This window comes from Thunnus maccoyii, chromosome 17, assembly GCF_910596095.1.
Source record: "Thunnus maccoyii chromosome 17, fThuMac1.1, whole genome shotgun sequence".
Classification (NCBI taxonomy): domain Eukaryota; kingdom Metazoa; phylum Chordata; class Actinopteri; order Scombriformes; family Scombridae; genus Thunnus; species Thunnus maccoyii.
The window spans coordinates 24,199,629-24,226,572 of record NC_056549.1 but is presented as its reverse complement, the minus strand read 5'-3'; the positions used below and the strand labels follow the sequence as shown (position 1 = coordinate 24,226,572).

Sequence of the window (26,944 nt, the reverse complement as noted above, 5' to 3'; positions counted from 1 at the left end):
CAAAACTACAGTGTACAGAGCCACCAAAGTCCTGACAGGATAATCATTTGTGCACAGACCATTTTGTGTGCACAAGTTAATAATTCGTGTTAAAAATATATATAATATTTCAGGACTCTGGGGCTTTGTAATAGTGCCAAATGAAGCACAAGAGTTTATTTTTGACCTTTGAAATAGTAGAAATCTTAATTAAGAGCTGTTTAAAATGGTTTTGACCTTGTACACATCTCTCATAGTCAATTGAGAGTTCCGGTAGAAGCTAGTAAGTGAACCTTGAGTCAGTTTTTTTGGTCAAATAGGGCCTGTATTTTCACACACACACTGTAACCAGACCTGCAGTGCCAGCTCTATCTGCGCTACCAATCTGCAAAACTATATTCTGCGATTTTGACACTGAAATAGTCTTTCCAGTATTCAGCAGATGACACGCTGTAGTTGACACAACTATAACACTTAATATTTTAAACACACAAAATGTAGCAGCTATTACAAAAAGACATAAACTGTACTTCTTGCCTGCAGGTTGTGCAAGTTGTGCAACAGCAGCTTCTTTCTTTCCTCTAGGTGGCGACATCAACACGTCTACGTCACAGATGTATCAGGACAACCTGCAGGTTTAAAATGATGATGCTGTTATTTGTCTTTCTTTGACTGAGCGCTTGTGTTCATGGAGGAAATGTGGTGAGTGAGGTTAACAACAAGCTGCTCCATGAGGTGCTTTGCATGTAAAGAACTGAATAAAATGTTTATTTGTATCACATAACTTCATCATTCGATTTTTTAAAAAATAATTTCTGTATGTAAGTTTGTTTATTTCATTTTTGTCAAGATGTTATGTTTCAAATCAGATGACAGATGATTTGTGACAAAGAATCAGCAGCACTGCAACACTGTTCTCTATATCAGTATGTGTATAGAGCTGCAACTGTCCACTAATTGATTAGTTGCCAACTATTTAATTGATCGCCAACTCATCATTGATCGTCATCACTATCAGTTGATGACTTGTTTTTGGTTTTTGCTACAATGGATCTAATTTCATTTTCACTCAGATGGCAAAACGTCCCCCGTTCCAGCCATCCTCTATTTGTCCATCATTATGTTTGAATAGAATTAGCAAGATTAGGCCCAACATTTACAAAAAAGAAATTTAATTAATTTACCACTTCATTCATGTTATTATAACCTTATTATTGTCATTAATGAAGGCAGACCTGTGGACACAGTTATTTCCTGTTACATTGTTAAGAATTTTCCAAGTACCTTTGATATTATTTTTATTTTCTTTTAAGTATTGCTTTTCATCAGTCGTTGTTCTAAATTTTATGAAGTCTCTGTAAAGTTTGTTTTTCTTTTCTTTGACCCTGGTGTTCTGTATACATTAGTAACAACAATATTTCTCATCCTTTCCATTCAATTTCCACAGTTTTGTTGTCATATATTCAACTGGTCTGCATTTCAATCACTGTCCACATACAGGACCACACCCCCTCCCCTAAATAATAATCCTCAATATGGAAATCAATACCTTTCTCTTGATTTAACCATGTCTCAGATAAGGATATCAATTTGAATTTACTTTTAAATGTATTCAAACATTCATTGATCTTAGTAAAGTTTGCATTAAGACTTCTACAGTTGAAATGTATTGACAAAAATGAATTATCCGCTTCAATATTGTCATTATTTGATCATCAGTATAATATTTATGATGACACCAAATAAAAGTACATATTATATATTAAATTGCTATGACAATAAATTTCAATGGAGTAAAATGTATATGTCACATATAAAACATAATATACTGATTTTCACTATTTTTCTATTAAATATGTAATTAATATACTATTGGTTGTTGTTTTCACTTCTTCAGCTCTTTTTTTCCCTCATAACAAATCTTGGTGTTACATATATATGTGGAAGGGTTTTCTGTCCATGTTGTTTTTGAGGAAAAGAATAAATGTATCTGGAGGATGCGGGCATCGATCCCGCTACCTCTCGCATGCTAAGCGAGCGCTCTACCATTTGAGCTAATCCCCCGTTATATTTGTTCAGTCATATCGTCTTTTTTTATTTTTATTAATAGTCTATTTCCATCGCTCTAATTTGACTAATTCAGCAGTATCATGCTATTTTCGACATTTTGTTGCTCTGGATTACACATCTCAAATGTTACTGTCCGGTTTTGGTCACTGCAGGTGCACGTGTGTTAAAAGTTACTGAAGTCTTCATTGCCGTAAAGGTTTCACAATAAAAGCCTTGTTGAGAAATGACTGGATTCTGTTCACTGAAAGGCTAGAGGGCTTTTAATTTGAAATGGATACAGGAAGTATTGAGTTCACTAATTAACTACATCAAAAATGAAACGGGAGCCGATCAGAAAGAATAGAGGTATTATATATATTTAAAAATGGTATCGTATTTATTGGGACAATGTACAGTTTTAAAGATAAATGTTGATGCACTGCACCAGAGTTAGCTTTAAAGCAAAATTTCATCTGCAGTCCCTTGCAATTAAAACACATAACAACACAATAACAGTACAAAGTAAAAAAACATACAGGACGCATACAAAGCTACACACAATAGCACATCACATACACCCACAATGTCAACTAGGAATTAATAATGTAAGCATGTCAAATTAAAAACAAGACTATTTGAGAAGACCATGACATTACATTTAGATTCAGTGGTTACCAAATATACTTATCAAACAAAGAATTAGAAATAAAGGTCTGTCTGTTATGAGCCTGCTGTAAATAAAGGTTTGGTGTCTCTTGTAATTTAGGTTATTAAATACTTCTGCCACTATTTGAGACTTGAAGGTAGTAATGGTGCATCATAGTTGAATCTATGGCAAATAATTGTTTGAATTTTTGAGTAATTAGTTTTATACAGATGGAGACTTAAAATAAAGTTAATACAACCAGTCAATCTAATGTGATTGGTTCGTCTTATTGTAGTATTCTTAATGGTAATATGTATAAAGTTAGCGAAAGACAAAGAAAAAGTGGATTGGAGGATGCGGGCATCGATCCCGCTACCTCTCGCATGCTAAGCGAGCGCTCTACCATTTGAGCTAATCCCCCATGTTGCACAACTTTTCAGGAAGGCATGTCATATGTGTAAACAGGGACAGTAAATTTGAATGATAATTGCTGAATTCAAAAGCTTACACAATCCTTTTACTTATTTTTTTAATCTATTTATTTTATTATGTCATAATCGGATTCCCTGGCACATAGTTTCCTCTTTTTATTCTTCAGACTACATACTACTGTTGACTGTTTTCAATAAAGTTGACGGAGGTAATAAAAGAAACCTTTGCTAGCCGTTATTTCTCCAGTTTCTCACTGAACATCTATACTGCTTGTTCTTGTGAGCACCTTTCTTGTTACCCAGGAACGAGGAAAGCTGAAACTATGAACTCACCGAATGGAGTGAAATCATCTTGGCGTGACTTACACGTGCGGTGTACGGTAAAGTTAACAAGAAATGAGAATTGAGACGTAACATCCATGAAAGAAAAGGTTGATTGGAGGATGCGGGCATCGATCCCGCTACCTCTCGCATGCTAAGCGAGCGCTCTACCATTTGAGCTAATCCCCCGTGATGCATTGCACTTGGTCAACGCCAAACTAACAACTCCTCATCTTACCTGCCATTTGATTGTGAGGTTAAAAAATATTTACGTTACTCCTGTGACAAGAAGTGAGGGATGAGAAGGGTCCGATGTTACAACAAATTCTGTGACCTGTCACTTTATGTGACCTGCCGCTGCAAATATTTACTTTATCGCACAATAGCATACTCTACTTGATATTTATTACCAAATAACAGCTATTTGGTACATTTTATGGCAAGGGAATAACATTTTGCATTTTCATTAGGGCACAATGACAAACACATCTGATGAACGCAGATTTATCAAGATTATCAAGACTCCGGCAGAGACCATCATACTTTTTCATTGACGGGAAAGATTGGAATATCATCGAAAGAAAAAGACAACAAAGAGGGTTCAAAGGACTGCAGTGGACAAATTTAATATCTAAAGGACTGAGGACCATCCATCCTTACTGCTCAAATGCATTCAAAAGGCACAGACTAAAGGTTTTAGGATAAGAAAAAGCAAGCCTTGATATGTCTTGCTTACTACCGATTTGAGGACTGCACATTATATAACTTTGCCTGAAGACAGGGAGGACAACTTTACGGCAAAAGTGGAGTTTCAAAGCAGAATGAGCATTCACATTCACATTATAGCTTCGTGCACATAGGTGCATTGGGTATGAGTGGGTAAACTTCACTATCAAATAACCTCCACACTGCTCTGCTGAAAGAGTATGAAGACTCCGGATATATACTTCACTTGAAAGCATCTATGGACGTTTATGACAAGTGGAAGGCAACAATATTCTCTGGCTGTCTGTTTCACAGGAATTAGTTGTGGCGGTACTGATTCTCCAGATTTCAGCTGATCGGGAAGAACCCTGAGAACCAGTTCCCAACCACATAAAAAAATGTCTCCTAATAAACAAATACCTCTTCGATAAAAATGTCTAAAAGAGAGGGTTTCTATGAAATAAACAAATAATAAAACGGAATAAAGCCTGCGGGTGTTTGGCTATCATTAGGCAAGCAAACCTTTGCACGAATAGCACTAAGATCTGTCCAAATGCAGGTATATATTTTTATTCTTTGACAGGTGAACTTAAACAATTACCAAGCCATTGTTTCCTTTGTAAATATTGGCAATGTCCTCCAGAAGTTTCTGCTTAGTAGGTGCCGTTTTGAAGGCTCGAGTTTAATGGCCATCGCCATGTTTGATTTTTGGAGCCAGAAGTGGCGGTGACCTAGCGTTAGCTGCTAGCTTGGTTAGACCGTTGCATTTACAATCTTTAGTTAACAATGTTAATGCTAATGCTAATTTCCGCTAGCGAAAAACAGGCCTAAAACAATTAAAACAAAATATACTCACCGGAAAACCTGAACATCCGACTCCTTAGAGGGTCTTTGGTCTTTTATCACGACCAAACGCAGAACAAGATTTTTTTAGGCGACCAAAATGTTACAATTAACTTTCATGAACTGAAAACGCGCTGTGAGATGACATCAATGTCTTTACGCCATGGTTACGTTACGTAATCAACGTTGTCACCTTGGTAGTGATTGGTCTATCACAACGTAGCCACGCCCTAAAGCATACGCAGCTTTATCGTCTAATCGTCTATCAAAATGGGTCCATAATTTACAAAATGAACATCATGCTGTATTGAATAAGACTTGATACTAGCTATTGAGACCATAAACTGATTAGGAAAAAGTTTACTGTAATTAATTAAGTGAGAAGTAGGGTTATTCTCTCATTGACTTCTATACAATCAGACTTCTTTTTGGAGCCAGTGGAGTCGCCCCCTGATGGCCATTAGGAAGAATGCAGGTTTAAGGCACTTCCGCATTAGCTTCACTTTTCAGACCTGGAGCTAGCTGCCCGCTTGAGTCAAATTACCTTCAAAACTCGACGCTGTTGCGGTCCAGCCGAAAAAGTCACCTCCTTCGAGCCGGATTTGAACCAGCGACCTAAGGATTTCTTCCATATTACTCTACAGTCCTCCGCTCTACCAACTGAGCTATCGAAGGGGCTGAAATACTGTTTGTACAATTAGGTACAGTACAATTTAACCTCAATTCTCTCTAATGGCGTAGATAAACCTGAGCAGAAAAGTTTACCGTAACCCGTCTTTCCCTAGCGCCCCCTACAGCACTGCCACGATGCTGCATGCCCTAACTATATTTTGAACCCTCTATATGACAGACATAAAATTAGCTAATAGTAGAAGACTTGCCTTTTAGTTTATATTGTACTTTAGTGGTTTGAATTTCATAACAAAATTGTAATTAATCAAATACCCCCCCTGTACAGCTCCACATCTTTTCAAGTATGTCTTAAAACAACTGTCTGGAACCCAAATGAACATTGAAACACGTTTTTCTTGCAGTAATCATTCCTCCTGTTCATACTGACCATTAGAAGATCTCTTCATAATGTATTTACAATGTAAGTGATGGAGGACAAAATCCACAGTCGTCCTCCTGTGAAAAAAATGTATCTAAAAGTTTATCTGAAGCTAATATGAAGTTTCAGCGTCCAGTTGACATTGTGGGTGTATGTGATGTGCTGTTGTGTGTAGCTTTGTGTTTTGTATGGTGTGTTTTTTGTGGGGTTTTTTTTGTTTGTTTTGGGTTTTGTTTTGTTTTGTTTTTTTGCTTTGTACTGTTTGTTGTTGTGCTGTTGTATGTTTTGACTGTAATGGACTACAGATGCAAATTAGCTTCAAGCTAACTTTGGTGCAGTGCATCATTTATGCTTAAAACTGCACACTGTCCTGTTCAATGAATCAAATCAAAATAAAAAATGAGTCAAATCAAGTAGATATCTTTCAACTTTACAGTCTTTTTAGTGCCAAAGTTCCTTTTTTTGTTACTATACTTCCACTGCAGTTCAACAGGGAAACACTGTCTGAGGAAACACAAAGGGGGAATTTGATGCTAAAAAGACTGTAAATGTGGCAGATATCTACTTGATTTGACTAACTCAGACTGCTGAAGCCTCATATAAGCTTCAGATAGACTTTTAAATGTATTTTTGCACAAAATGACTGTGTGGACACATTGCGGATTTTGGCCTCCGTCACTTACATTGAAAGCACATTCAAAGAGGATCTTCTAATAGCCAGTATGAACAGGAGAAATGATTACAGCAAGGAAAACTTCTTTCACTGTTCATATGGACACCTGACTGTTGTTTTATGTTTGACAAATTGTTAATTTCTCCTTTAAAGGACTTATTAGTCGTTTGGTCTATAAAATTTAAGAAAATGGTGAAAAATGTCAGTCACTGTTACCCAAAGCCCAAGATACAACCTAAAATGTTGTTTTGTCCACAACCCAAAGACATTCTGTTAACTATCACAGAAGAAACCTGAAAATATTCACATTAAAACCAGAGAACTTGGATATTTTTTATTAAAAATAATTAAACAATTTAAAAAATAGTTGGTGATTAATTCTCTGTATTGACTTATTGATCATTGCTCTAACTGAATGTAGCATAAATGCAAAGCTACAGAATAACCACTCTGCTGGAAAAATACAGTTGAACAAATTAAAAAAAAACAGTGAATGGGGTTGAATTCTTTATTATAAATCATTTACATACAAAGTAAGTCATTGCCATATCCATCCAAACATCTTGTTTACAAGGAGGGGTTAGTGAATCAGCCGGTCAGAAGAGGGGTATTTTGTCGTATTGCAGTGTACAAGAACACATTGGCACGAGGGGGTTAATCACCATACAATTATTTAGACTAAGCATCCATGCAGACACACACACACACAGACACACACAGAATGTCATCAGCCTTCAAGTATGAGCGCACAACCGTTGTGCTGCTGTTAGCTCAGGTGTGGAGCTACTGACTGCAGCAGAGGAGGAGGAGGATGGACGAAGCAGCATGAGAAGCAGAAGATGAAGCAGCAAAGACGAGGTGATGTGCAGGATAGAGAGACAGTAGGTAAGATTTCTTCATCCTCTGGACTTCCTGGATTGATGTGAGACTCCTCGTGTCCCATTCTGGTTCATGCTTTTCACTCTGAAGGAGTCAATCCACCAGCAGATTTGACCCCACTATTATCTGAATTCATCTTTCTTGTTGGAGGCTTTACATTGTGCGCCACCTGCTGGACAGCTTCCCAAGGCTTGATGATGGCTTTGCACAGGCTGACACACACTCACACACACACATACCGCATCTTTCTGGTGAGAAGGACCACGTGTAGAAGATGAAGTGGCTCTCAGAATTTAACCGATGAGGTCTGTGGCTTGGAGAAGTCTGGAATATCTTTTTGGTCATTTCCCTGCCCTTTTCCAAGTTTTCACAGAACACCTTTTTATATCTTTAAATAAAAATGGTTTATAAATCATCTACAAACCTACATTTTCTATAAATTACATATATTTTTTTTTAACCCAGCAGTTAAAGAAACAGCTGAAATTTGCAGTAGAAAACTCAGGGAGAGGGAGACGACCTCTGCATCCAGCGGTGACAAAAAGATTGGTAGAAAAAAAACATCCATATAACAGCAAACTGGTTGATAAAATTTAGCCAAAACAAGTGATAGAAGGGTCCTTTTTTTGAGTGAGAGTTCGCTGTCAGGCCCCACAGTGTCCAATCACGGCTTAAGAGGGGAGCCGACGCACTGAAAGGCAGTCTCAGACTGGGTCAGTGTGTGTGTGTATATAACTTTGTGTGTGTATATTTTGAATGTGTGTAAATTAGTCAGCATCTGTTGCGTTATCATGCTCGTGTCAACAGCTCCTGAGCCCACGTCTTGATGGCGGAGGTTGTGTGTTGGAGCAGCTGCCACGTTGAGTTGGTGAAAGACAACGCGTGACCCTGCAGACACGATACGGAAACCTCGCCACTGTAGGAAAAACAAAGACACAGTACAGGTTAAAAATCACTTAGTGCGGATTTAAATAAAACCAAATATGATTTTGATTTGGGCAACAGGGCTGAGTTTCACCAGCTCTTCCAAAATCCATCACTAGGCTTGTGTATTAAGTCTTTTCAAAGTTCTTAGAGACTACTAGCTAGTTTAAAACTAGTGATTTACTAAAATTTAAGAATGTCTTGGCTAACAAAGACATCAAAATATGTTAACAATTAAGTATATGCAAAAAACACTTTTCAATGCCAGATGTAAATATATTCTAGCCAGTTCACACCAAGAAAAATAGGGACACTTAATAAATGTTAAAGCCAGGTAACAAGGATGCCTCAGAGTACTGACTTGCAGGACTCCTGAAGGTTGGTCCACGCTCGTTGTAGCAGGTCAGACATGTACGCCAGCGCTGGCAGGATGTAGTTCTGGTGAAGGAGGAGGAGGAGCTCTTTCAGGTATGCCAACACCTGGAATACACTGTCTGGAGTGTTGGTGTTCACCTGTGCAAAGACATGGAGGGAAATAATAGTCACAATGACATAATATAAGACTGATTTGTTGCATAACTGAAAAGATTAATGCACAGTCTTACCCATTCTATGACCAGCGGTGTCTTTTCTTTCACCCAGAGGATTAACTGGGTGGTGTTTTCAGAGATGAAGATGGCTGCTGTTTTTGCCTTTTCCAAACCTTGTTCCATTAATGGCCCCAACACCCGCACACACTCAGAGTAATAATGAGGAGTGTTTGTCTCTATCCAACTAAAGAGAAAACAGAAACACTGTAAGACAATGCTTTATCTGAATAAACCATTTATACACACAATAAGTTTAAAGTACTCTCTTTGGCCAACAGCTCCAAAAGGTTTATGTTCCTCAGATAACTGTTGTTTTGGGATTGATTACTCACTTTATCTTGTTACTTCTATACGTAAGTATGTTGTCATCAGTTGTTGGCAATGCAAAGCAAGACTATTGCTCTGTTCTTGATGTGTGCCAGTCTCATTTATATGTAGTTTCATAGTTAGAATATGGAACCAAGTAGTATCAACATCAGTAGCATCATAACGTAGTAAAGAAACTTGAAACAGAATAAAAATATTGAAAACATTAAGTATGGAAAATGTTTCAGCTGACATCTGGCCAGTCAACCAGACAGTGAAAAAACTATCGTGTGTACAGAAGCCTGAACAGGAAGTGAGTCAGAAGCCTGCTAGATGAAAAAGCTATTTTTATGCTTAGGGTGGACTGGCTCATGGTCAGAGTGTACCGAGGTCAACAAGAACAAAGTCTGAAAAGATCCAGAGACAGAGTTCACCAGTATCTGGCACATACAGATGAGGATTAGGGCCAGGATTTGATAATAAAAATTCAGTACATTTGTCTGTGGAGAGAGCTGCTAACATAAAGTATATCCCTCAGTAGCTTGTTTTACGTCCATGTTACGTGTTGAGGATGAATGTTTGAAGGTGAGTGAGGTCGTACCTGAAGCCCTGCTTAGAGTAGACTGTTATTTTACTCCAAGCCTGCTGAGAAACAGCTGTAACCCCTGAGCTGCGCAGATACCTGGCTGCTGTTGAATCTGAAATACAACACATATCATAAGACCTTTTTACCCCACAATAACATCTGAAGACCATGAACATGTCGGTAAATATGAAGACTGGTCGTTATGAGGAGGAAACGACTGGAGTCAGACCTGCGAAGGAGCCGTGAGATCTGACATCATGAGCGATGAAGCCGGCAGCAAACACGAGCAGGACCATGAGCAGCTTGGACCAGGGGAACCCGTGACCACGCATCTTCACCTGCAGATTCTGGAGACAGACAAGGTAATACTGAGCAAAATCCAAATCTACGTGAATATTTGGCATATTCACGTGTATACTAGAGGTGCTTTGTAGAGCGGGAGATTTCCATTTTGTTGTTTGTCATGTGTTTAGCAGATAAATTAAAGTCTCAATTGCAAGTCAAATATAAGGACTGCTTATATGTCTACATTTGTATTGTGTCCTAAATCGAACCCAGGACTCTTGGACTGAATTCTGACAATCAGTTAAGTTTTAATCATAACTTAATGATTATTATTTCAGCTTTTGCAGTGACTGTGTATCTTACCTGACACAGGTTATTGCATTCTTGAAGGTCCTGAGATTCAACGGTGTCTCTCATCTCCTCATTGGTCACTTTGAAAGACTGGACAGTTTCTTCAAGGTTCTTCCTCAGCTAAAGATGGAAAATAAACAGTCAAACACAGCATGTCCCAAGATGAAGGTAAATTAATTTAATGAGTGTTTACATCTCTCCACACTGTTCATTTTTTTTAAGTCCAGATGAAACAGCATTCTAAGAGCATCTAACTTCTGCATGGTGACAGACAGGCGGGACATAACGTTGAGAGGAATTTGATTTGTAAGTTGATTAAGTAAGCATGTCATAATGAATCTTTGCTCTGTGCTGCTAAAAAGTTGAAGATTGATTGATTGGTGGATGTCATGATATTATTGGTTGCAATCGGTTGGTTTAAGCCTACGTAAGCACATCATATTTTGTTTTACAGGAGGAAAACATGATTGTATATAAGAATACAAAGAAATTGATTTTCTTTGTATTTTTAAATAAGTGCACAGTATGACTGGGGATGTGACCTAAAAGGTTTAAAAGGGCATTTTTCATTTTTATCTCAACCTCAACAATGAGACATAGTTTGGCTTGATTAAAGCAGTGGCTCTTGTTGCCAGCGGGAGTGTAAACATGCCCTAATTCTACCATCTCTAGGGAGGCGAGTTTGCTTTACAAACAATTAGACCTCATGGCAACAGTCATACCTTTGGTGGCAGGACTCTCCAGGACTTCAGTAAATGGTTCAACAGCAGACTGCAGAGGAGGAGAGAAGAATGAACAGTCAGCGCCAAAATCTTTAAATTTCTTTTTATACAGAGAGAAAAAATGGTTTTATCTATAAAAGCTTAATTTGAAAAAAGGAAAGAGTTTCAAAATCAATGCAAAATTAGCAAAAGGTCTATGTTGAGTGTGTATAACTGACCTGGACTGGGGTAAGTGTTTGGTATAGAGCTGCCTCCACACTCCAAGACTCTGTACATCCACACACAAACACTCTGTCATACTGCTGAGAAGCTGTGAGAAACATATGAGAGGAAGAATTAGACACAGAGAGTGATTATTCTCAGGGATAACAACATTTTTAAGCTCTATATTCCACACAATACCTTCTTTTAACTACCAGAGAAGCATTCACTTGTGGGGTTTTTATGTAAATGTAAAATCAATAGTGGCAGCAGTAGCAAATCAAGACCACATCCTAGCCAAAAATACAATATGTCTTGTAGCTATATTGCACATATTGCAAGTATTGTACTACTGTTGATGACTACAACAGTCTCTGGTTGGTTCAGTTCAAAAGGCCACTTTTTGATTCTGAAAGACTCACAATTTAACCTGAAGTCTTTTATGTTTTAGATAACCAACACATTTTTTACATGACAGCTAACCTGGAACTACTAATATTTGTCAGTGACAATATTTGGCAGTTATGTCATCTATGGAATAATATGGAATAAATATAGCAAGTGGACTCAGAAATGTATAATACATAGCTGGTGGCTGTTTTTTCCATTTTCCCTTCATGATTAGCTATTTGCCAATATGCTATAATGACTATTTATGACGCTTATCACCATAATGAGGCTGTTAACAACATGTGATAGGTTTCTTATCAGTTTCATTTCTCCTGTTGCACTGAGCTAACCTACACTCAGAGTTCTGTAGCAGCGGTACTTTAGCACATGTGCGTCATGTGAGTCTTACCTCTCTCTTCATGTCATCTGGACAGTGTGGCGTGGCTCTGGACAGAAACGATGGCAGGTATGTGTGTAATGTGCTCTCAGGTTTGGCTCCGAATGCGAGAACTTTTAGTCGAGGGTACAGACGCCTCAGCTGCTCCTGCAGACTGTAAACAAACAAAAACAGTTTTTCTTTTCGCACTGGGAGGTAAAAATCACTCACAGACTGAACTGTACAGTACAAGTAAACAGCTTTTACTTCCAAAGGGGAATAACAGAAATGATAAATGTAACCACAATATAGTATTTGCAAATTTACATTTTTCCCAACGATTGTCATTTTTGAATGATTATATGCTCCATCATTGATGCAATGAATGATGTACGAAATACATGAAATATATTTAAAATCTAATGTCCTGTCATCAGTCATTTTAAATGTGTGTGCTCAATATGACTTTATCATGTGTCAGTAATGAGCATAACATGATTGATGGACATGTTCAGGGTGTGTTTATGTATCATGGCTCATTGGCTTCTGTTCTGTGCACCTATGCATAATTATTGTGCATGGATCTGGTGTCAGATCAACAATTCTCAATGTCGGACCGTGCAGTGTTGCTACTGGAGTGTACTTCCTGACCATGCATTCAGTTCAGCAGACTCTCTCATTGTTTCTGCTGTGCATTAAATCCGAGCATCCCCTTCCTGTAACTGCTGTTCCCAATCACAAGCCTTTGTGAAGTGAGCTGACATTTACCTTGATGAAAGGGCATTCTTGGGCATGAAGGCAAAATCCAGTAAAGGAAAGAACTCTTTAGGACCCATGATGCCAAATCCCTTTGTCAGGTTTGCATGAAGTCTGGGAAAAGAAAGCAAACACACGTATTATAGAGGTAGAATGTAAAGCAGCTTTAGAAAAAAAAAAAGAAAAGTCATGGTAAAGTTAAAATGATGCTTAAAATAGCCACCTTAGTCAATAACAAATTATGCCCTCCATAAAATAGCACAACTATAAAACATCCTACTGTATCTACAAAATTAAAGTGTCATATCCAGGAGAGACAATATACTCTCTGTCCATGTGGATAAATATGGTGAAAAAAGGGAAAGATTTTGAACAAAAACACATTCATCAGTCACACTTACAGTAGAAGTCTCTCCAGATAGGCGATGGCATATGAAGATAAGGACTTCACTCCCAGCACAGGAAGCATGATTCCCAGCCACACTGAAACACAAATCAAGTCCATAATTACCCCCCAGAACTTTACTTTAGTTACAGAACTAAACAGTTAGCCTCTTCAGCTTTGCCTTTTAAAAAAAAAGCCTGAAAGCAACTACAGCCAGAAAAATGTGGCTTTTGTCCTTGTAAGTACATGATGAAACAAAACACACAGTTAGCTAACAGGATGAAAACTGCAGCAGCATGAGGGAGGAAGAAGATAGCCCAGCAGGCATTCTTCTGTGTAGTATCAAAGGAAAACTGTGTATCGAAAGTCTGTGATGTTAAATGCATTCCAGGTGTAATTTTGTTGTTGTGACTTTCACTGCTGCCGTTTTAGATATCCTTTCCCCCCTCGTTATACGTCAGTATCAGTATAACATTTGCCAAGTCAGGTCATATCAAACACTACCGCTCAAACAGGAAAGTCTTGATTGCTTTTTAAATTCCTGATGACAAGATTAGAGTGTTCCTGAACAGGGTTATGTTCACATTTTCAGAGAGAATTTTTTTAATCCTGATTAAATAAATCAACATCATGGTAATATGCAGAACGTTTTGCGTTTGTAGCTTTGCAAACTGCCTCAGAATGAGACAAACTGTGTCTTTCCTTCCCTAAGGGGAGTCAAATGATATTCTATAACCTTGTTTTTCTCCCGCAGACGAAGGTTGTTATGTAATCTTCCGAGAATATTCATCCTCCCATGTCCACATACTAACACCCACCTCAAAGCCTCACCAAAGACCTGGTGGCAGCAGCTGAGTTTTTGAAGTTACCTAGTGTGTTTGGCTTGCAGATGTCTGTCAGACATGTGCTACTGCTCTAATGTGCACTGTTGCTTCATTAACCCCCAACCCAGAATTTCTATCAGCACACATTGTTGGGAAAGTGGGAGAAAGGGGAGAGACACAGTCAACAGCACTAGTACAGCACAGAGGACTGTGAAATACCGTGTCTACATGTATGAAAAGAATATATGGCTTTGTGTTTGTGTGCAAATGTATGTAAATTCTTCAGTGTTTTTTCGACCGTGTATCACCTCTTAGTCCCTGGCTGAGATCGTAAAATCCAGCTTGACCCAGAGCCCACATGATGGTCAAACACTTCACTGGACGATTCTGAACCGACCTCAACAACTCCAAATACTAGAGAGGAAGAACAGGGGAGAAGGTATTACAACATGTTAGACAGATATTGCAACAGAGAAATCCCTAGTACACTGAACAATGGAACTGAAACTGCCAGTTTATGCACAGATTGGTTGGTTGGTCAGTTTACAGCCCAAAAAAGCAACTGAGAGTGTTTTTAGAAAAGAAAGCAATTGTACAATTTGTTTTGTTATTTAATCTTTAACAAGTACATTCATAGCAGACAGGGGGAGTGAATCCTGCAGAATTAAATGACACACACAAACACATTTGCTCACCTCGGGCAGGTTCTGGGTGGCTATTCTGGGTTTGTCTTGTAAAATTGCTTGAATGCAAACTCTGTAGCCGTGCAGTGGTTCTCCTGAAAATAAAGAGAAAAGACTGTTGGGTATAGAGCTGAAACAATCAGATTTTCACAATCAATTGATGGTTTGCCAAACATTCTTTACTTCCAGCATCTAAATTGTGAGGATTTCTCACTTTTCTTTGTCTTATGCAACAGTAAACTGAATTTCTTTGGGTTTTGGACTGTTGGTCAGACAATTTCGAGATGTCAACTTGTAAACTGTGATGACAACAATTTTCTGACATTTTATAAACATGATTAATCGTGAACATAATCAGCAGATTAATCGATTATGAAACTAACAGTTTCAGCCATAGTTTGGTGTTTTTGAAAGTTTAGTTTTTGTCTGTTCTTGAACATTGACACTGCTGATCCCCATACTGTGTATTCTGACCATAAGCAAAACAAACGGATTTACTGATAGTTTCAATGCTCTACACAAAACAGGAGCATTTTTTATTTCTCCACTGTTAAAGGACCAGTGTGTAGAATTTAGTGGCACCTAGCAGAACGGACTCTTAGAATGAGCCCTTTATATCTACATAGGGAGCGGGTCCTCTTCCATGGAGGCTGCCATGTTGCACCGCCATGTGTCTACAGTAGCCCAGAACAGACATACCAAACACTGGCTCTAGAGAGGGCCTTTCACGTTTTTCACAAGTTTTGCGGCCCCATAGGTTCTCCTACATGCTTGGAAGGGGAGGGTGAGGGGAAGGGTACTCAGTCAGTTTCAATCTGCAACCTCACCTCTAGATGCCACTAAATCCTACACACTGGTCCTTTAAGGTCAGCTGACCTTACATGTTCTACCACATGTCAGTCCATGATCAATGACAAACTTGAAGGATGACAAACAGGAGTAATTAGGGGAAATGGTAAGCCAAAGCTTCAAATTTGCTCGTTTTACTGAAAACACATAATTCTACATTGCAAATAATATTGAAGATAGGTATGGTGACAGTGGAGACAGCAAAAAGGAGAGATGAATGATTTCCAAGTTCTTGTCCATACCTGACTGTCTGTCCAGCTCCCTGAGCATAGTGTAAATACAGTGGTCGAAGAAATCTGGCAGAATGTCACTGCAACGTCCAATGAGGCCTTTGATCACGCCCTTCAGCTCCTTTCCTATAAGGCAGTATGGGTAGTCTGGGGACAAAAGACAGAAAAAGATGGATATGAAATTAAAAAGGCTGACTTTTGGTAAGTGTACAGTATCAGAGTCCTTCACAAACTTGTAATATCTGTCAGTTTGTTAGAAACTGAGTCAAGCAATATATTAAAGTTTTGTAATAATTTCTACTTTTCCAACCTGCATAGTAAAAAGTTAGGTACAAGGATTTGTGGCCATTGCTGTGTGATGTAGCGTCACTGATTGTTTTCCTTGAACATTAATAAGTATCATTTTATACATCATGAAAATGTAATAATTTCTTCTGACATTAGCTGAGACACCACCAAGCCTGGGCTTCTCCACTACAACACAGTAACTAATTGGGATCTAAATAAACAAACAAACTATAAAAAGCTGCAGGAAACCATGAGAAAAGTAGAAAATAGTAAAAAGCTACACTGAACATGTACAATATTTTTCTGGCTTATCAAAAATAAAACATGTCTTAGTTTGACAGACCGTGAGCATAGCTGCTGAGTGTGGGCTCAGTCTCTGGTGCAGTCAGATTGAGGTTGAGGTATCCTGCCAGATCTTTGACCCACACTGATGGGTTCTCTGGGAACAAGGTCTGACTGCGAGCCAACTGCTGCTTCAGGTCTGCGACATCCAACTAAAAAGGTAGGACAGAACAGGACAGAGGAAACATTAAAACTCCACTCAAACAACAGTGTCCATTATGCAAAGATGAGACTGTGATTCAGCATGTGATAGTTTGCTTTCAAGACACCACAATGCAGGATTGTTTCTGTGTGATTGTATGAAGATATTTAGAACCTGGAAAAGTTTTACAAAAGCCTTTATGTTCACAAAGGTCAAACAAGTTCTTACATCAGTGCTTTTTTTAATTTTAGCTTTTAGACACAGATAAGGTGATAAAGGGCAAAAAGCACATGCAGAATATTTTAATAAGTCCAATGACGTTCCTCCTCTCATAAAACATCAATAAATAAACAAGTCTAACTTTGTTTTAAGCATTTCATACATGCATTAGTTTTGTAAACAAATTTCAAAATGCTCTGATGGAGAAAACTCCTGGGAATGTGCATTACTCACAGCTTTGAAGGCTTCCTCGAGGGTCTTGTGAGTTGCCCGAGTGTCTGTATTGCTGGAGTGTGACTTCTTGGATGGTTTACTTGATGAGGGCTTCTTGTTTTGAGGCTCGGCTGGTGGTGGAACCTGCTCCTTGTTCTGTTTCTTGCCCATCTTCTCGAAGCCGTCATACAGAGTTTCTGACATCTTCAGGGGTGCTGAGAGAGACAAGGCAGTTGTGGTTAGACACGCCTCTTTGCGGATATTGAACACGGCGTCTTTTCAAACTTCTTTATTCTTCAAACACCTTCTCATCTTATCCTCCCTGTGCCCTGAAAGTCGAGTTAATCCATAAAACCATGGCATTCCCCGCCCCTCTTACTTGCCCCCCTCGCATTCAGTGCTTTTCTTATCCCTCCCTCTATAGCTTGCGTAATGGACTGTGTTAGACAATATTCATGCAACACAAGTTACAATCCACAAGGGAATAGAGTTAAGCACATTCCAAGTATTCCCCAGTGTGTTACTTGTTAAGACCCTCTTGTAAACAAACTAGTCCAGTTCAACTAAGTTAAACCACTCGTCATATTAGAGCTCAGCTGGAACTCAGTTTTGATGGTCAATACCAATATTTGTGTACAAAGGTTATTAATTCCAGATATTTTACGCCGATACACCAATATTCAATTCAACCTTAAAATATGTCATGCAATGTGTAATATGTTCTTTTTATGTTACCGATTAAGTTTCCGCCGATCGACTAATTGTTGCGGCACTATATGTGGGGCTGACTCAAAACTACAGTGCCCATGTTCATAATGAAGAAACTTCTCACCCAGTGTAATAGTTTGGCTCATTTATGTGTTTTCTAACAGTTTTTAAATAACAATGGAGCTCAATGACACAGAGAAATAAGCTTTATCAGGGCTTTGGCTACAGAAACAATACTTTTTTAACAGGATTAATGAATTATTGGAACCCATACTATTAAAATCTGCTCAATAAGGCTCTAACCCTAAATCATGTAGCCAACACATTTACAGTATTTAACTATGGGTCTACATGATTGCACACAGGAATTCCAGTCAGACCCTCCCGCAATCTTGAGTTGGTTGTTGACAGAGGTCACCAGTTGTTCACTGATCATTTAGCTGTACATGCCGCTGAGAAACCTAAATCTATATCGGGGATCTATATGTGTGTGTCGGCACAACACACAGCTGTGACGCAAAGAAGGGACTAGTTTCATCACAGCGTCTCCTATTTCTTCAACTGGAATGACTTTACCACCACAACTTCCCCATTCAAACATCAGTCAGTCAGGATCATTCTTCACATTCCTGAACTGAAGTAAGGCCACCACTTCAAGCAGGTTGAACTCATTGGTAACATTTTGGAGACTTTTTTTTTTCTCCAGACTGAAGCCAATAGTGATCTCTGAATGTGTCAGCTAAAAATGGGGCTCAGGCATGTAATCATAAACAGCTTAGTAAGCAGAGCTGAAGAACCAGGAAAGTACTGAAAGCTGAGAATAAGGGAACCAGGTGTTTGTGTCTATTAATACAAAACAAAAGTCAGGAAGTCGGTCATTTCCAGTGGCAGCTCCTGACATGAGAAGACATCTGCTTGAGTGAAACAGTGAGAGGGTGACACCGAGTGAAGTGACTAATGAATTAGAACGAAACAGAGTGAGAATCTACAGCCATGTGCTTTAAGCTAAATGCTAACGTCAACATGCTAGCAATGACACAACGACAATGCTAACATGTTGATGTTTAGCAAGTATAATATTTCATCTTAATGTAGCATGCTAACATTGCTAATTGGCAAAATAAACCAAAATACTGGACAACTTTGAACCGATGATAGGGAGAATGAGGGAGAAGGAGGAGATGTCATAATTGTCATTAAGAGTATTTAGCGAGATAATTAAATGTTTTAGTGAAAAAAATCCCACAAACATTATTCAAAACAGTATTTTTATGAGTCCCTTCATGGGAAACATGTTAACTTGGTGACTGTCTTGATAGCTGCTGGCATGCAGAAGTTACATTATGTGAATATTAAATTAAAGAATGTCAGTTCTGTGTCCTTGTAGAGAGCGATATTCCTATTTTACTCCCAACTGTCTCTGTGGAAACCTTAAAGGATTTAACACAAACTATCTCTACAGTCTTTTGAAGCCCCACTCCAGCCAGCATTACTTCCTGTTTAATGGTTAGCGTTCTTCCTCAAACAGAGAATGGCGGTGTGGCTAGTAGTCTGACATAATCCATTACCATGGCAATCAGATTGCCATTCTAGCACACTGGCGATTTGTCGGAATGGTAGTGATATTATAGCATAACATGTCCACTACAGCACTGGCTATTTAGACTATGTTACATGTCAGTAAGAGAGATATGAAAGAAGAGAGAGAGATGTGAAATGCAAAGGTGAAATCAGACGATGGCTTCTTTATTGATGGATCATCTATCCTAAGTAGTGATATCTTGCTTTGATTATTTTACAGTAAATGTCCATAAATTTTCCTCCTCAGTGGCCAAGCCCGATTCTACAAGGGTGCAGAAGCATGCACTGCACCCTCAGTTTAATATTTTGCACCCTCTGTTGAAATTTGAATAATAAATGCCAAGTGCAAAGGTGCACAGACTCTGTGGGCATCTCCATGCGCACCTGCTATTTTAGTTCATATATGTGCCACAAGGCAATGTGCAAAAGGACTGAGTGAAGGTGAATATAGATCAGCAGGTGTGGTGATTATTAAATACTCTCTCAGCCAGTCACATCACTGCTCTCATAACTCTGAAACAGCTGAGCCAATCACAGTGTAACGGCACTGCACTCTGACACGGCACTTCTCAGAGGCTGCGGATTTATCAACGTATCAGTCCTGCTGACCAGGTGCTGCAGGGATTTAATGAACTGAAGAAGTTCTTCATACAGTATAAAGCAGCTGTGGACAACAGATACTGTAAGAATCACCCACATTCATTTATAGATCACTGCAGACTGATTTACTGACTTTTTACTGATTTTCTGTGCCTATTTTGGTCGGCAAGTGTTTAATTGAAATAAATTATTTATATTTTAATTAAACCATGGCCTGTGCCTTTTTAGGACATCTGACAAAAATGGTTTTCAGTCCACCTGTCTTGCAAGAGTTTATATCAAGCCCCGTTGATGAACACCTGATCAAATCAAATTGTCATGATGGTGCATAGACCTTTATTGGCTCAGGTGTTCAAGAACACAGCGGAGAGAAAACTTGCAAGATGGTCCCTGAGGACTTGATTAAGAAACAATTCAGTAGCAATTTATCTAGCTATAGAGACTGGCATCAATCTAAGTGTTGACATATACTATACATCGCAACGTAAAACTGTACACACACTGACACGAGAATGCAGGCGGATTTTGTTGAAGAAATGTGGGAGACTCAGTGTCTGTCAGCAGAGTTTCTCGGTGGTGTGGTGGGGTGTAATTTGAGGAGGTGTACAGTACCCAACATGGCCCTCTAACAGGGTGGACCAGAATGAATTCTCACACCAGCAGAAGAATAGCTGGCAGGATTATTCACATGTAGACAAAAAGACACTGCTCAACAAAACAGAACAGGCTGTCTTCTGTCTTTAAAAACGGTTGGATTTTCAACGGTCGTCTGGCAGTTAACACTAAAACACACATGAATTGTGTATTAAGCCGTTTTTCTGGTATTTACTGAATAGAGGACAGACAAACTATTCAGTGACACAACAGATACAAAACTATTTCCAGTGAGATCATAAGTGCACAGGCATTATTTCAGTTTTTATTAAGTGAGAAATCAAATTGGTGGAAGACCTGTTGATTATTTATAATAACAGCTGGTAAGAGTGATTAGTAATAGCTTCTGACAATGTCTTTTAAAACCTTTTAAATACAGTTCATATTGAACTTGGTCTGACATAATCAGCTTTGTTGAAAGAAGAGCCCTCGTCAGACATGCTATAATGTGGTCCAACATAGGTATGGTCTCAGCTGTCTTACATATGACCCTCTCAAGGTCCAGCGTGTATGTAAAATGTCATTACAGACGTTGTAAACTAGACCCATGGCTGCAGGGCCATTTAACAGGAGCACAAAGAAACTGCCCTGAAAACCTTTTATATGTTTTACTCTCATTTGTATCATGAAGTGTTTAAGAAGAGAGGGGCTCCGAGTAAAATAACAAATAGTATATCTAATATTGCCTGTTAAAAAAGGTTTCCAGCAAAATATGAAATTTCTATCATTTTAAAAAGATATTTCTGATGTATTATTTTCTCTCTTATGTTTCCTTGCTAAGATGCCACCCACAAAGATTTGGGAACCTGCTCTAATAGAACATAAAGCCTAAAGCTGAACTTGAGGCTGGAGGATTATTTTAAATGTGCCAAAACCACAAACTCAACAGTATCAGTCTCATGATCCAAGTGTTGGAAGCCTTCAAGGAATAGACTGAGATATAGCAACAAGGCCTGTTGATTGTGTTAGAATATTGATTATTTCTACAGGTTCAGTAGTAAGTAAAGTATTCAGACAAAAGTACAAGCCAGGTTATATTGTCTCAACAGCAATGTAGATTAAATACTTTGCATAAATATCATGGTGGTTACAAAGTTTACTTACCAAAAAGAGTATTTCTTTTAGACAAAACCTTTACACCACCTCTCCACTGACACGGTCATGGTCACTGTGCTCTGCTCTTCTACAAGCCAGAGAGACTTTGGTCAGACTGATTCACTGATAAAACTGGTAAATAAACAAATAGCAGCGGCAGAGTGTGATTTAATCTCTTCTATCAGCCTTATCAATATTACATTATTTATATGACCATACTTGTGGAGAGGGTGCAGTGATTTAGGGAACACGTGTGCTAGCTGATTTATTGATTATGACGTATGCTGAATATAAAACCAATCAATCCATCAAAGGTCTGTAATTATGTTCTGCTGGGCTGGAGGCCAGTGAATTAATGATACAATCAGACACAGCCAAAGTTGAAAGGTTTGCTGTGATGTTTTATCTATTTGCAACATGTACATTTTTTCTATGCTGGAAATCTACCCGGCTGCAGGTGTTCTGTATGGTAATTTGATTAATCAAGCACTAAACTGATATAATCAAGATACTGAAACTAGATTTTGATACAGGGCGTCGTGATCAGGTAATAAAGCAAGACCCACCTAAAGTCCCTTGTCATGTCAGCAGATAATGTACTTAACTGGTGCATGTTCCCAGTCAAATCTGAAATAAAATCAGCTCAAACCAGTCAACACACTATGAGCCTTGAGTTCTGGGTCCCAGGGAAAGATGCCCACTTTGTTGATAATCCTGCACTTATGTTTTCTGTTTTTTATGCATGAAAAAAGACTGAGACTAGAGCTGCAATGATTAGTTAATCGACAGATAATTAATTGGCCATTATTTGGATAATCGATTTATCACTTTGAGTCTTTTTTTTTTTATTTTTTTTTTTTTAAATGCCATAATTCTCTGATTCCAGCTTCTCAAATGTGAATATTTTTCTGGTTTCTAGAGCCCAAGATGTCACCTTGGGCTCTAGGAAACAGTGATTGACAGTTTTCACCATTTTCTGACATTTTATGGACCAAACAACTAATCAGTTCAAATCGATTGTTAATCAATTATCAGTATAATTGCTGATTACTTGTCTGTAAACGAATCAATCAACCCCTAATTTGAGCTCTAGTGCAATTTAGCTAAGATCTACGGATGAAAACTGAACTATGAAAGGAAGGATAAACATAAACCCTGCAAATTCAGGCATCTACCAAAATACTGAAACAGTCCCGAAATTAATTTTGCGTGCAAGTAATTGTTCTGGCAAACCACCGACTTTGCATGAGTATCAGTTAAAGGTAGAGTCAGTGATTCTGGAGAAAGATTGTTCGATACACTTTTTGTCATATTCAGTGAATATCTCCTCACAGCCCGCTAGCTGTCCGTTCTGTGTGTGCTCGTGCACAGGACAGGGGGAAGTCACCAGAGCAGCTGTCTGTATGGGGACATGACAGTCTCCCGTCTCCAGCCCCCATTGAATGGTGGGAGAGAGCTGGAGAACTGGAGAGAAAGAGGCTGTGGCCAATTCACATAGGAAATGTTTTCTCACGGAACAGATACACTTCCATTTTATTAAATGTATCGATTCACACTGAATCCGAGAGTCTCACAGAGACCCCTCACGTTTTTTTACGCTCCGAGTCTGTTTCCGTCACGTTTAGTGAGACATAATCTGAGCAGGCAGCTGTTTCAATCACACAAATATCTCGCTGTATATGTGTTTTCAACTTACTAACCGTATCAATGAATCAATAAATACAAACACAGTTGATTTCTTCCCATGGAGCCGACATGAAAATGATTTTGGTTCAGTATATTTCTGCTGTCAGTCATCCTAGTGAAGGCAGTTTGTCTGGCCGCTGTTCTCTCAGCTCTCCAGGAGCTGCAGGTGACAGACGGCTGCTTCTGTGGACAGAGACGCTGAATGCATGTCGAGTGAGAAGTGAGGAGGCCGCAGAGAGACAGACAGTGTGGATGGACTGTTTTTTTTCCACTTGTGATAAAATGTAAGAAGAACAGTAGTGACTCCACAGCTGTTGCATCGCTCTGGATTCTGCCATATTTCTCTTTTGGTCATAGCCAAATAAATAGCATTTGCATAGCAATGCGCATCCAACAATCTTTCTCCTGTATGACTGAATCTACCTTTAATTCATCATGAGGAGTGCTATTCAAACTATTTCTGTGCCTTTGGAAGGAGTTTCTGATTTTATGTCTGAAATAAATAACCCTCATGAGGTCATCAGGTTTAGCTCAGCTTGGGCTTGGAGACAGAGAGTTTGTGCTACAAACTGGGGGGGGTGAAATTTCAACAACGTGGCGTTTACCAGACATAGACTGAAATACACTAGCATTTTTCAAAGGTTGAGTCATTTAGGTACAGAAAAATCTGCTCTGCTCCTTTGATTTCAACCATTCTTTACAACAATCAGTCTCTAAAGTCTACCAACTTCATAAAAAATGCACTACTAAATCATTGGAGTACACCTTTAATGTATCAGCATGTTACTGTTGTAGCTGCTGGAGGTGGAGCTAGTTTCAACTACTTTATATACAGTTAGCTAGTTTACTCCAGTGGTTCCCAACCTGGGGGTCGGGCTCCTCCAAAGGGTCACCAGGTAAATCTGAGGGGTCGTGAGATGATTAATGTCACTATCTTTGATTTGTGGTAAAATATTGGATCATTTGAACATTTATTGAAATGAAACCATGTGAGAAGTTCAAAGGGAAAAATCACTATTCGGTAGAGCTGTTAACAACTCAGACATCTGAAATGTGACCACGACTACACACTGCTTTTTGTCAGACGTCAAAAGCCAAAAAGGTTGGAAACCACTGGTTTCATCTTTAACGATGTATTTGTATGTGTATAGTATTTTAAAAGCTTGTTCTAGTATCCATTATGTCAAATCTTCATCTGAAAAGTAACTAAAGCTGTCAAGTACCTCAAAATTGTACAGTACTTGAGTAAATGTATTTACTTTGCAGCACTGCTGATTCGTCAGCCAAACTCTTCAACTACAATGTAACAACAGTCTGAAGATGCAAATAGTGTGAAAGCAGCAGAAAGACAAAAGGTCACAGACACATACTTCACAGATGCAGCTCCTCAGAGATGACGTTGCCTTTGTTGACACACGGCTACTAGCCAGCTAACTGCGAATAGCTAGCTGACTATCAATTACTTCTAGCTGTATGTGGCAGGACAACACAACCCAGAACGGCTTAGCTTGCTGTTATTGTGAAATAAGAGTGTCATCAGAGAAGCTACAGTACTGCCACTCGGACTAACATAAAATTATCACAGGAAATACTGCGCGATGCTAAAGCTAGCTAGCTCGTCAAGTCAGATGACCGTTATGAGCCGTTCTCGCACGTAGCGCACGAAAATTTCACTTGAAAGGAGTCGGTTTAGAGTGTGAATACAGCCGCGCAGGTGGCCCCATCCTCGGTGTTTCGTATGAACCCTGGTGGTGGGGTAAAGGAGTCACGGAGCAGCTAACAGTGGGCCATGTTCACTTCACTTACGTCTAGCTTGCTGGTTGGACTCGCCCAGGGCTTTCCTTCCCCCGCTGCCGCCGCCGGGCTTCTTGTCAGTCGGGTTTTTACCTCCTCCCGAGCTACTGTTTTTCTTCCCTTTCTTCACTACCTCCCATTTACCGACTGAGCCGTTATTTGAAGCCATGTCTCTGGTCCGGACGGGGTGTTTTAGCTCCTTCCTCCCTGCTGAATGACACAGGACGACGACGGTTTGAAATGAAACGCTCTGATCATTTAACCGTCAGCGTGCCACGTCTCTTTGTCGGCATGACGTCAGAGTGATGCGTCCGATCCGTTACTTTCATATTTCTGTAAGTGGACGAGTTGATACATGTCTTTGTTTTTATTGAACATATCTTAATGCTTCACCCCAAGTAACCGTGGTTATTTGAAAATCAGTGTAAGTTCTCTTACTGTTTAGGTCAAAATTATATTTACATATAATTAGCAGTGATATGTGAAATAGTAGTGGTGAAAAGTACATTTATTCAAGTACTGTACTTAAGTACAATTTTGAGGTACTTGTACTTTGATTGAGTATTTCCATTTGATGCTACTTTATACTTCCACTCCACCTCCACTCCACTACATTTATCTGACAGCTTTAGTTACTTTTTCGGTGAAGTTTGACACAATGGCCAATATAACAAGCTTTTAAAATACAACACATCGTTAAAGATGAAACCAGTGGTTTCCAACCTTTTTGGCTTTTGACGTCTTACAAAAAGCAGTGTGTAGTCGGGGTCATATTTCAGATGTCTATGAGTTGTTACCAGCTCCACCAAATAGTGATTTTTCCCTTTAAACTTCTCACATGGTTTCATTTCAATAAATGTTCAAATGATCCAATATTTCACCACAAATCAAAGATAGTGACATTAATCATCTCACGACCCCTCAGATTTACCTGGTGACCCTTTGGAGGAGCCCGACCCCTAAGTTGGGAACCACTGAACTTAACTAGCTAACTGTATATAAAATAGTTGAAACTAGCTCCACCTCCAGCAGCTACAACAGTAACATGCTGCTCTAACACTGATGCTTCAGTATTGATAATAATCAGTATGAACAGGAGGTTCAGAAAAACCTGTTGAAACCATTTGAAGATCCCTTCATGATGCACTTACAATGGAAGTGACGGGGGACCAAATCCACAGTCCTCCTTCTGTGCAAAATTGTATTTAAAAGTTTATCTGAAGCTAATATGAAGCTTCAGCATCCAAATGAGTCAAATCAAATAGACATCTTTCAACATTAGTCTTTTTAGTGCCAAAGTTCCTCCTTTTGTTACTATACTTCCACCACAGCTCAACAGGGAAACACTGTCCAAGGAAACACAAAGAGGGAATTTGATGCTAAAGAGACTGTAAATGTGGCAGATATCCACTTGATATGACTAACTCAGACTGCTGAAGCCTCATATAAGCTTCAGATAAACTTTTATTTGCATAAAATATGGATTTTGGCACAAAATGGATTTCAAATCAGGACAGAGTTAATGAAAATTTAGTAGTTTGGTCTAGATTTTTTAAATAATAAGAGTATCTGTGGTACTGGTGACAG

At 38.9% G+C, this 26,944-nt stretch overlaps 1 protein-coding gene and 4 non-coding genes across 6 annotated transcripts; all 5 read right to left on the bottom strand.

Annotated features, from left to right (window-relative positions):
• Window positions 1–1,970: 1,970 nt before the first annotated feature.
• Window positions 1,971–2,043, bottom strand: trnaa-agc. The gene has a single exon. It is a non-coding gene; the product is annotated as a tRNA-Ala (tRNA).
• Window positions 2,044–3,022: 979 nt separating this feature from the next.
• On the bottom strand, window positions 3,023–3,095 carry trnaa-agc. The gene has a single exon. It is a non-coding gene; the product is annotated as a tRNA-Ala (tRNA).
• A 447-nt stretch (window positions 3,096–3,542) lies between these two features.
• trnaa-agc lies at window positions 3,543–3,615 on the bottom strand. Its single transcript has one exon. It is a non-coding gene; the product is annotated as a tRNA-Ala (tRNA).
• A 1,946-nt stretch (window positions 3,616–5,561) lies between these two features.
• On the bottom strand, window positions 5,562–5,649 carry trnay-gua. The gene is given in 2 exon segments: window positions 5,562–5,597; window positions 5,613–5,649. It is a non-coding gene; the product is annotated as a tRNA-Tyr (tRNA).
• A 1,543-nt stretch (window positions 5,650–7,192) lies between these two features.
• On the bottom strand, window positions 7,193–25,650 carry tmem214 (transmembrane protein 214). 2 transcript variants are annotated; one of them, XM_042391138.1, is made up of 18 exons: window positions 25,370–25,449; window positions 21,887–21,965; window positions 17,261–17,454; window positions 16,667–16,817; window positions 16,048–16,182; window positions 14,969–15,051; window positions 14,582–14,687; window positions 13,466–13,547; window positions 13,077–13,178; window positions 12,342–12,483; window positions 11,560–11,651; window positions 11,342–11,390; window positions 10,632–10,739; window positions 10,213–10,330; window positions 9,999–10,095; window positions 9,107–9,275; window positions 8,863–9,014; window positions 7,193–8,493 (listed from the first exon to the last, which is right to left on the bottom strand). In XM_042391138.1, the coding sequence occupies exons 3-18, from the start codon at window positions 17,441–17,443 to the stop codon at window positions 8,367–8,369; spliced, it is 1,896 nt and encodes a 631-aa protein (XP_042247072.1). In that variant the 5' UTR covers window positions 17,444–17,454; window positions 21,887–21,965; window positions 25,370–25,449; the 3' UTR covers window positions 7,193–8,366. The 2 variants fall into 2 exon arrangements, with proteins under 2 accessions (XP_042247072.1, XP_042247071.1); XM_042391137.1 differs by lacking the exon at window positions 21,887–21,965 and having other exon boundaries at window positions 25,370–25,650.
• Window positions 25,651–26,944: the final 1,294 nt, after the last annotated feature.

Excerpts from the sequence above, each read along its gene's own strand:
- tmem214 (XM_042391137.1), bottom strand. The coding sequence starts at position 25,526 with ATGGCTTCAAATAACGGCTCAGTCGGTAAATGGGAGGTAGTGAAGAAA. Across the intron at positions 15,052-16,047 it reads GGAGCTGGACAGACAGTCAG|GAGAACCACTGCACGGCTAC; the intron begins GTATGGACAAGA and ends CTTTATTTTCAG. Across the intron at positions 11,391-11,559 it reads AAACACTTACCCCAGTCCAG|TCTGCTGTTGAACCATTTAC; the intron begins GTCAGTTATACA and ends CCTCCTCTGCAG.